The sequence below is a fragment of the Enhydra lutris genome, unplaced genomic scaffold, assembly GCF_002288905.1.
Source record: "Enhydra lutris kenyoni isolate GAN:26980312 unplaced genomic scaffold, ASM228890v2 scaffoldscaffold77, whole genome shotgun sequence".
Classification (NCBI taxonomy): domain Eukaryota; kingdom Metazoa; phylum Chordata; class Mammalia; order Carnivora; family Mustelidae; genus Enhydra; species Enhydra lutris.
This window is the reverse complement of record NW_019154161.1, coordinates 3,510,939-3,520,804: the sequence shown is the minus strand read 5'-3', so window position 1 is coordinate 3,520,804 and position 9,866 is coordinate 3,510,939. Positions and strand designations below refer to the sequence as shown.

Genomic DNA, 9,866 nt, shown 5'->3' with positions numbered 1-9,866 from the left:
AGGTTTGGCACACATTCCCTTCCCCACTAGAGGGCGCTCCCGGTGGACTTCTTGGTCCTTGGGGACTTGCCACAGAGGATCTGGAACTTGGGAAAGTTGAAGATAGGTGCCAAGAATTGGGGACAGCATTTTAGCTCCCTCCGTCCCCTCCAGCCACCATCACCTGGCAGTCCTCCGGCCCACCCTCCTGCTTCCTCACTTTCAGCCCGTGCCCTAGGCTCAGGCTTTCTCCTGTCCTGCCTGGACCATTGCCCCAGCCTCCGCACCAACCTCCAGGCCTCCCTTCACAGCCCCAACGGGTCTTTCTACACCCAGAGCTGATACCGCCCCTCCCCTGCTCACAGGGCTCCCTAGGAGCTCCAGGGCCCCCAGGACAATTTCCCAATTCCTCAGCCTGGTGTTCAAGGCCCCATATGATCTGACCCTACCCACCTCTCGAGTCTGGTCCAGCAGCTTCCCACTCCCACCGCCCAGGGGCTCTCAACCAGTCATTCTGCCCCACACAGAGAGTTGGGAATGTCTGGAGACATTTTTGATTGTCACGATGTGGGGACGGGGCAGGGGAAGGTGCTCGTGGCAAGTAATGGCTAGAGGTCAAGGACGATGCTAAGCATCCCACAATTCCCCAGGACAGTCCCATGACTAAGAATGATCTGATCCCAAGTGCCGCCAGTGTGGAGGCTAAGAAACCCTGTTCTAGCACATGCCGTTGGCTCTGCTGAAACAGTCTTCCCTGCCTGCTCCCATTGGGAATTCCTGGGAAGAGTTCCAAGCCCCACTCCAACTTCTCCCGCAGGAAGTCTTCCCAGACTGCGCCACTGCTCAAGCTCGGCCTAGCCTTTCTGCCTGCTCCACCTCTATTCCCACGGCTAGAAGGTCTCCCTGTCCTCAGTGTGCTGCAGTACAGTACCTGGAACTTGGGGAACGGAAGAAAAGAATGAACGGGGGGGGGGGGGGAAGCAAGACTGTATGAATTACCCATTCCATCCAGGAAGGCCTCACTTCCATCCTCCGAGCGGGTGCTCCCTAAAGTTTGTCCCAAAGGCATCTTGGCCAAAGCGGGCGGGGCTCCTGCAGGGGTGACACAGGACCCCTTCAGACAGCAAGCAGGAGAGGGCCGGAAGGAAGGTGGGGACCAAGCGCGAGGGACTAGGAATTGGAAGGTGACCCCAGAACCAGCTGCGATCTTTGAGTCTCGGTGCCTCCAATGTGTTGGAGGGGGTCACCTCTCAGGCCTCTCTCCACGCCCCTCCCGACCTCCCACTTCTCCCATTTTTTGACTTGTGTTTCAACTCTAAGTCTGGCGCGGGGGACAGGCCCCCTAGGCTCGCGGTATCTCTGAGGCTTGGCTGTTTGTGGAAGGAGACACGGACAGAGAAAACCTCCGCCGGCTGAGGGGAGCGAGGCCCAGTCCCTACCTGCTGGAGTGCCTGCCCTGTCCTTGGTGCTCCGAGTTCACTGTTGTGGCCTGGTTACTGGGGAGATAGATGGCCAATGAGGCCTGAGGGTGGGACCGAGGCCTCGAGGAGAAGCCGTGGGAAGGGAGACTGGGGAGGGGGGACCGCTGGGGAGGAGGAGCCGTGGGAGGGGAGGCTGGGGAAGGGGGACCAATGGGGAGGAGGAGCCGTGGGAGGGGAGGCTGGGGAAGAGGGGCCGGGACAGCCAGAAGACCTGAGAAGACTTGGGGGGGCGGGTGGTACAGACGAACTGGAAGGGGCTGACAGCTCTGCGAGGGGCGGGGCTGGGAGAACTTGCGGGGACGCAGCTGTGAGCCTTGCGAGGGGCGGAGTAGGGCGGGTCCTGTGAGGGGAGGGACCGAGCATGCCCTGAGGGGCGGGTCTGGCCGGGCTACGAGGGGCGGGGCTTCAGCGCTTCTGAGGGACGGAAGACCTGTAAGGGGCGGGGCTCGGGTGGGAGGAGCACTGTACCTGCGGAAGGAGGGGCTGAGGGGGACTAGAGATGGACCCCTGAACAGTATCCGTAAAGGGCGGGGCTGGGACCCAGAATGGGAGGTGACTATGGGGTGGGACTATGGGGGGTGCTGCAGAGGGGAGGGACACGGGTACCTGCCCACGCCGGAGCTTCGCAGACCTACGAGGGGCGTGGTTAGAAGGACACCTGAGGGGCCTGCTGGGGAGATGCTGGAAGGTCTGGAAAGAGCTAACGGGGATCGGTGGGCGGGGGGGGGGCTCTGTGAGGGGCAGGCTGTGTGTTTTCGGGAGGGAGAGGAAGGAGCTGAAAGACCCTATGGAGCCAGGGTTGGGAAAAAGTCTGGAAGGCTTTGGAGCTGGGCCGAGGTCCTTCGGGATGAGGCCCGAGAGATGTGTCTTAAGTTAAGACCACGTTATTTCGAAGACTCTCATTAGGAAGACCGTGCGGACGCCGGGAGTTGTGAGGGGGGGGAGCGCTCACCACCAACTCAGGTCCCTGCAGTGACCCACTACGCATGCGCAGCCAACGGCCTCCTGCGAAGCGGCCAAAAACCTCTTGCCTGCTGGGTCCGCGCACTGAGAGGCGGAAGTGGGCGGGGCCGGGAGCTCTTTGTACCGCCACCGAGTGGCCACACCCCCTCGCCCTGCGGGGCACGCCTCCTGGGCTGTAGGCGGCTGCCCACGTGGGCCTCCCCGGAGCTGGCGGGCAGTGGGCGCCGTTCGCTGCAGGCTGGGTGTGTCTGAAGCCTGCGGTTTCCTGTGGGAGGAAGCAGCCCGCGGGCGCTCAGCTGGGCTATTAGCTCTGGAGGCCCAGGAGGGGGAGATTCCGTTACCGCCCTCCGGCTCCCTGATTCTCCCCCTTCCACAGGTTCCTAGCTTAAGGGACCTCCTCCCACGCCCCCGACCCTACATTCCCAAGGTACCTAAATCTGGGCTGATTCCACTCAGGAAACTTGATTTAGAGTCCTAGCCTCCCGCTTTCCACCTCCCTCACTCACATTTCCATCTCCCCAGCCCCTGGTTTCCAGATTCCTAACAGGGCCAGGTCTTGTCCCCTTTGCCTACACTCCCATGAAGAGCACATGACCCCCCCAGCCTCTAATTTTTCCCTCAGTGACCCAGACTTCCTAACTGCCTTGGGGTTCTGAATTCAGAACCCCAGTCTCTGTCTCCAGGGACCCTAATTCTGCACTCCTAACTTTAGCCTTGATGTCCAGTGGACCCAAGAATTTTCCCCTACCTCAAATCCTAGAGACTATGAACTAGAGTTCCCCAGTACTAAATCCACTCAGGGCCCCAATGCTGAGTAGAACAATCACATACTATGTGCTGCACATGCTTAGAACTACCTTATGACAGATATACTATGATTATCCTTATTTTACAGATAAACTGAGGCATAGAGAGGTTATTAGTAACTTGTCCAAAATCACAGAGAATGAGTACAGCAGCTTGGATTTGAATCCAGCCCATGTGCTCCTGTAGACTGCTGTACTGGTCCCCAACTTCTGGGTCCCCTGAGTACCTGCCTAGTCACTGAACTGCCCATCCCTCACCCATTCAGGGAGCTGAGAGGACCAACCACTCTCCTGCGCCCTAGCTCTGGCCCCATTGAAATAACCACATCCAATAGTCTAGTTTCCTTCCCTTGCAAGAACTTAGGATTTCAGTCCTCCAGCTCCCAATTCCCTATCAGGACCCCAGACACCTGATCCCCTGCCCCTCACTTTTTCTTTTTTAAGATTTTGTTTATTTATTTGACAGAAAGAGACATAGCAAGAGAGGGAACACAGGCAGGGAGAGTGGGAGAGGGAGAAGCAGGTTTCCCAGGGAATGTGGGGCTCAATCCCAGGACCCTGGGATCACGACCTGAGCTGAAGGCAGACGCCTAACAACTGAGCTACCCAGGCACCCCTGTCCCTCACTTTTTACTAGTGCCCACACCCTCCAAGAGACCCAAGTATATAGTAATCACATCCCACCCTGATTCAATAACTCAACAATAAGTAATAATAACAGTGAACATTAAGTCCCTGGTACTACACTTCTGTTTAAAACCCTCCAGTGGTTTCTCACTGCCCTTAGAATAAAAGCCAAGCTCCTCCCCTAGTCTTCAAGGGCCCTCTTTAATTTCCCTTCCTACCACTCCCTCCAGCTCCCCCCAATTCCTGCCACACTGGTCCTTCTGTCTGCTCTCCAAACAACCTGAGCTTGTTCTTGCGAACTCCAGCCTCTCATTTCCCCTTCCTCCAGCCCTGAAATGACTCCTGTCCTCAGGTCTCCACTCAGATGTCACCACCCCACAAAGCCCTTGTCTGATCACATTGTTTAAAGTAGCTCCCTGCCGCTACTTTACTTCCTTCTCACCTCCACTCTGTTTTATTTCCTGCAAAGCACTTAGCACCGCCTCTGAAATTTCTCCACTTCATTGGTAGGTTTTCTCTTTAGGGTCCGCCAGCCCTACTAGGAAAGTAGGCTCCATGATAACAGCAGGTATCACATCTGTTTTCTCTATTATGACCTCCCGGTTCATAATAGATGTTCAATAAATGTTTGATGAAGAAAGGAATGAATGTGTGGCTGCGTTAGTGTACTGGCATTACCTTATTCATTTCAAGTCAGTATCTGAATTAAGATTACCACTATTAGTATATTGTTAATATTATTATTTTTTAAGAGATTGTATCTATTTATTTGACAGAGAGAAACACAGTGAGAGAGGGAACACATGCAGGGGGAGTGGGAGAGGGAGAAGCAGACTTCCTGCTGAGCAGGGAGCCCGATGCGGGGCTTGATGCGGGGCTTGATCCCAGGACCCTGGATCATGACCTGAGCCAAAGGTAGATGCTTAACGACTGAGCCACCCAGGTGCCCCTATTGTCAGTATTTTTAGTATTACAGTATCCATGTATGTTGCAGACGAGGAAAACGGGGCTCAGAGAGTTGAGATAATCAGTCAAGACCGCCCCCCGCCCCACCAGGCAGGAAATAGTGGCACTGGCATCAACTTCCACTCCCTGTCCCCTTCCAGAATTTTACATGTTACCATTTTCCATCCCCTGACCCCCATTGTGGGGCGAACTCCCTCCCAGATCTCAACCCACCTCCACGCAGTGGGAATCTGGCCCTTTCTCCTAAACCCCCATTCCTCGAAGTATCCAGTCCTAAATTCCATCAGGGAAAGCAGACATCCAGCCGGCTGGCCGGCCTGGGACAGGACCCAGTCTGGAGTCCTGAAAATGGGGCCCTCCCTCTCCTCGATGACTGCACCACCCTGGAGCTGCTCCACTCCCTGGGCTCCAAGGACTTCTCATTTCAACGCTGGGAGTGAGCCCCAGAAGATGCCTGTCTGGGGGCAGTGGGTGGTGGCACAGAGAATGAGAAACCCAAGCGCCTAGTCCCTCCCTCTGACTACAGACCTCAGCTGGGTGCGGTGTGAGTGGGTATAAAAGGGTCAGTATTTATTGGGAGGAGCCCAGAGAAAAACCAGGAGAGTGAGAAGAGAGAGAAAGGAGGCATAGGCAGTGAGGACTGGAGAGAGAAAGAAGGAAGAAAGGAGAGAAAGAGATCCTGATTGTAGGAGAGAAGGAGGAAGAGAGCCAGAGGGGAGAGCGAGCGAGGGAGGGAGGAAGGCGGTGAGAGAGGCGGGGGCCTCGAGAGGGTGGAAGGAGGGAGGAGAAGGGCGGGGCGCGGAGGCCCCAGCAAGGGACGAGACTCCAGCCCTGACTTTTTCTGCCGCTCTCGGTAAGTTTTCAGTCCGTTATTCGGACTGGGATTTCTTTATTTACTTGGGAGTGCACTAGTTTGGGAAGGATACCCCCAGGCGGGAGAGACGCCCTGCTCTCAGACCCCACGGAAATCCTTGTCATTTAAGAAGTGATCTCTTAGCACTTGGGGTGGAGATTCGGGAAGGGGTGGGGCCCGGCAAGGATTCGGGGTTCTCAGCAGAGCCCTCCACTGGTAAACTTCCTTTAGTTTTTCCCCATGGCTGTCCACTCTCTCCTGAGGACCCTGAGATCAGGGCCTTGCCAGAGAACACCCCACATCTGGGGAACGTCCAGGCACCCCCTTTCTGGACACTGATGGGTCCTGGGAAGCTGGCTCCTTCTTGTCAAGCCTCCTACTGCCAACCCGGGCCTCCACCCCCAGCATGGATCTCACCCATTTTTCTTACAAGATGGGGTGGGGTGGGGTGGGGACCTCATGGGCATAGCCAGGGACTGGGGTTTCCCTGTTTCTTGGAGGCAGGGGCGTGGGATGAGTCACTGGGTGACTCATTGGGTCCCCCTCCTCCCTACCCCAGGAGAGGAGGGGGGTGACTCAAGGATGCCGCCTGTCTCTGGGGGGAAGCCCCCAGCTTCTGATGAATCTAGAGGGGTGTCGCTTGAATTTTCATATCCTGACTCATATGTGCCCAGGATCAGGACTTTGAGGAGATGGGAGGCCACACTGCTCATCCTACTCCCTCCTGGACCCAAAAGTCCATCCCTGGCTTGGTCCAACCTCTGGAGAATTCAGGAGTCCATGCCCCCAGCCTCCTCCCCACTCAGACCCTGGAGTCCCTGCCCCCAGCCCTCTTCTTCATCAACCCCGGGGAGTCTGGACTCAGACCACTTCTCCACCAGGATTGGAGCGTCTCACCAGCCCTTGTGCCAGCCTCTTGAAACAACCATCTCCTGACACCCCCCAGCCCAGGCTTCCACTGCAGCTATGTCTCTCCTCCTGCTGGTGGTCTCTGCCCTTCATATCCTCATTCTCATCCTGCTTTTCGTGGCCACTTTGGACAAGGTAAGCCTACTCCAGCTGGCAGGCATTTTCTCCTGCAGACTCCCACCATGCCCTTCTTCTAAACTCCCTCGGGCCCCACCCCTTTTCTCTAGCATCTTCCCTTCAGAGGTCTGCCTCTGAGGCCTCTACCGTGCACTTTCCCCTGACTGCTCCCATCCCTTCTTACTAAATCCATGCCTTCCCCAGTCCAATGCCTTCCAGCACCTCACCCTTTTCCCAGCCCTACCCACAATTTCCCTGACGCCACCCACTTTCCTCTCCTAACCCTGCCCTTGTTTCTCTGTCCATCCCAGTCCTGGTGGACCCTCCCAGGGAAGGAGTCCCTGAATCTTTGGTATGACTGCACGTGGAACAATGACAACAAAACGTGGGCCTGCAGTAACGTCAGCGAGAATGGTGAGGGGGGTCGGGGACCAATCTGCAAAGGGAGGGGTCACCCCAGGTCTCTTCCCGCGACCAAGAACTAGGACCCCTTCAAAGTCTGAGTGGGCAGCTCTGGGTCTCAATGAGTGAGTGGGGCTGATTATGACACTCTTATCTGCATGGTAGGGGGCAATATGCTCTTGTTCTAGAGAAAATGGACTAACCCCCTCCCTCCTTTATGATTCAGAAAGAGGGGAGGGCACATGCTATAGGTTTAAGGAATGGGGGAAGAAAGCTCCCAAGATTCTGTGAAGGTAGGATTATGTTTTCAAAATTCTAAGGAAATGGGACTGGTGTTTGGAATGGATGTCTGGGACCAGTTTGTCCAAGTTCCAAGGCATTGAAGTTGGAACCACATTAAGGTTCTAAAGGGGTGGGGCTAAATCCTTCCAGGGTCATGAACAAGGTGGGTTGGGGGTATGGTGCTGTTGCATCTGAGTGATAAAGGAGGAGAGCTGTATCCTTCTAAACTTCCAAGAGAAAGAAAATGAAAGATTAAATGCTTTTCCCCTAAGAGTGAAGCAAGAACTTCTGTTCCCACCAGTTCTATTCAGTGTTATACTGGAGGTAGCCAATGCAACTAGGCAAGAAAAAGAAATAAAAGGTATAAAGAGGGGAGAGGAAAAAGCAAAAATGTCTCTCTTCCCAGTGGACATGTTCATGTAGAAAATCCTAAAGAATCTTGAAAAAAACTTCTAAAACTGATAAGGGAACTTAGCAAAGTAATAGGAATCAAGGTCAATATAAGTGATATTCACAAGTACCCAAACCTGTATGGCTGTGAACGGGGTAGGGCAGTGAACGATGATCCAGCTGGTGGAGCTGGGACTCTGGACAGACTGTGACTTCACCTCTATCTCCTCCTTACTGCAGGCTGGCTGAAGGCAGTTCAGGTCCTCATGGTACTTTCCCTCATCCTCTGCTGCCTGTCCTTCATCCTGTTCATGTTCCAGCTCTACACCATGCGGCGAGGAGGGCTTTTCTATGCCACTGGTCTCTGCCAGCTTTGCACCAGTGAGTACGGGCCCCAGGGAATTGAAGGGAAGGGACAGGGGACTGTCCGGGTGCTGCGGGCCCTGAGAATGGACATCAGGTCAAAGAAAACAATTATCAACAGCTCAAGGACCATCTGAAATGCCTCGGCAGGCTACCTCTCTGCCTGGGGACTTTTGGGAGTTGTACTTTTCACTGATTCCGTGTTTTGTGGTATGCATCTCTGAGTCATGTGGAAGCCGACACTTAGAACTTCAAGGAGCCAGGGCTGGGAAAGGTGGTGTGAGCGAATACTTTAGATCCCAACGATGGGAGGGAGACAGTTAGCTAAGTAATACTCCAGGAGAGAACTCTGAATCATAATAGCAGTGATTTTGTACAGCGAGCTTCTGTTTCTGGTGGACCTACCGCGTATCAGACACTTCAAGTTTATGCACTTTAAAATTTTTTGCCTTCAGGTGCAGAGAGCTAAGTGATCATAGTCCTCATTTTCTGGAATATTCTCTTAGGTTCCTATAAAGTCCCTCTCGTTTTAATTTACTATTTTCGAGCTTGGCTCACAGAAAGGCACTAAAAAATGTTCCTCGAAGGGATGGGTGGATGGATGGATGAATGGATGGATGAGTATTATCTCCCATTTTATGGATGAGTAAAGGGCACCCAGCCAGATCAGCTAAATTGCCCAAGGACCATATGCGGTAGCCTCATTGCAAGGCTCTGAAGGAGCGAACCACAACTCCCAGAAGGCACCGGCGCTGAGCCCTGGCTCTCCAGCGGCTTCTTTGGCCCGTGGGTTGTTGGGAAATGCAGTCTTCTTGCGGATACTGCGTGACACCTGGTTCCGGTCTCCCCGCAGGTGTGGCGGTCTTTACCGGGGCCCTGATCTACGCCATTCACGCCGAGGAGATCTTGGCAGAGCGCCCGCCGGGGGGCAGCTTTGGTTACTGCTTCGCCCTCGCTTGGGTGGCCTTCCCCCTTGCCCTGGCCAGTGGCGTCATCTACATCCACCTGCGGAAGCGGGAGTGAGGGCCCCGCGTCGCCCTGCCGCCACTGCCGGTGCCGGGCCCTCCGTCTCATCCCCGAAGCCCCCGCCCCCGGCCTCCTCCAGAAAATAAAACCGTTTAACCACCTGCTCCGCCTTTGCCTCCTTCCTTCCTTCCTCCCTGCCTCCTCCAGGGACCCAGGCTGCTCAGGCCTGATCTTTCCTGAACCTGGGACAGCACCTCCAGCAGCAGCCTTCAGAATGCCCAGCTTCAGGCCCCCAGGCCCTTCTAAACCAGGACACAGGAGGCAGGGGTCCCAGCCGCATTTCCCCCTTACACAGACCTGAGGCCCTGCGCCCTCCCGTTTCAGGATTCCTGCAGAGTCTAGACCTCTAGGCACTTGCGGGAAAGAACCAGGCATGTGGGTTTCCTGTCCTCTTTTTCCGTGTACAAGGGTGTCTTTCTCTCAACCAGGCAGGGTATGTGTTGTTCTAGATTGTTGGTCTCCACCCCCCCCCCCCCGACCTCTGGGAAGACTTTTCTGTTTCCCGCTTGGAACTCAGACACCTCCCCTCCTTAGAACCCAACCCCTCTTCTTTCCCCTCCCCTGCCCAATTCTGCCTCTAGTCCATATGACACCTTAGTAAAAATTAGATGGTATCCCCCACCCCACCCCTCCAGGCTGACCCAGCCGGGCCAGGACACACGTGGGGGACAGGGCGATGGCTGGATTTTACATTTGCCCATG

General features: G+C 55.2%; 1 protein-coding gene across 2 annotated transcripts; it reads left to right on the top strand.

Moving 5' to 3' along the window:
• Nucleotides 1-5,408: 5,408 nt before the first annotated feature.
• On the top strand, nucleotides 5,409-9,267 carry LOC111160705 (epithelial membrane protein 3). Of its 2 annotated transcripts, XM_022524014.1 has the most exons (5): nucleotides 5,409-5,675; nucleotides 6,557-6,719; nucleotides 7,013-7,115; nucleotides 8,016-8,156; nucleotides 8,992-9,267. In XM_022524014.1, exons 2-5 carry the CDS (start codon nucleotides 6,642-6,644, stop codon nucleotides 9,159-9,161), a joined length of 492 nt encoding a protein of 163 aa, XP_022379722.1. In that variant the 5' UTR covers nucleotides 5,409-5,675; nucleotides 6,557-6,641; the 3' UTR covers nucleotides 9,162-9,267. The 2 variants fall into 2 exon arrangements, with proteins under 2 accessions (XP_022379722.1, XP_022379724.1); XM_022524016.1 differs by lacking the exon at nucleotides 5,409-5,675 and having other exon boundaries at nucleotides 6,501-6,719.
• Nucleotides 9,268-9,866: the final 599 nt, after the last annotated feature.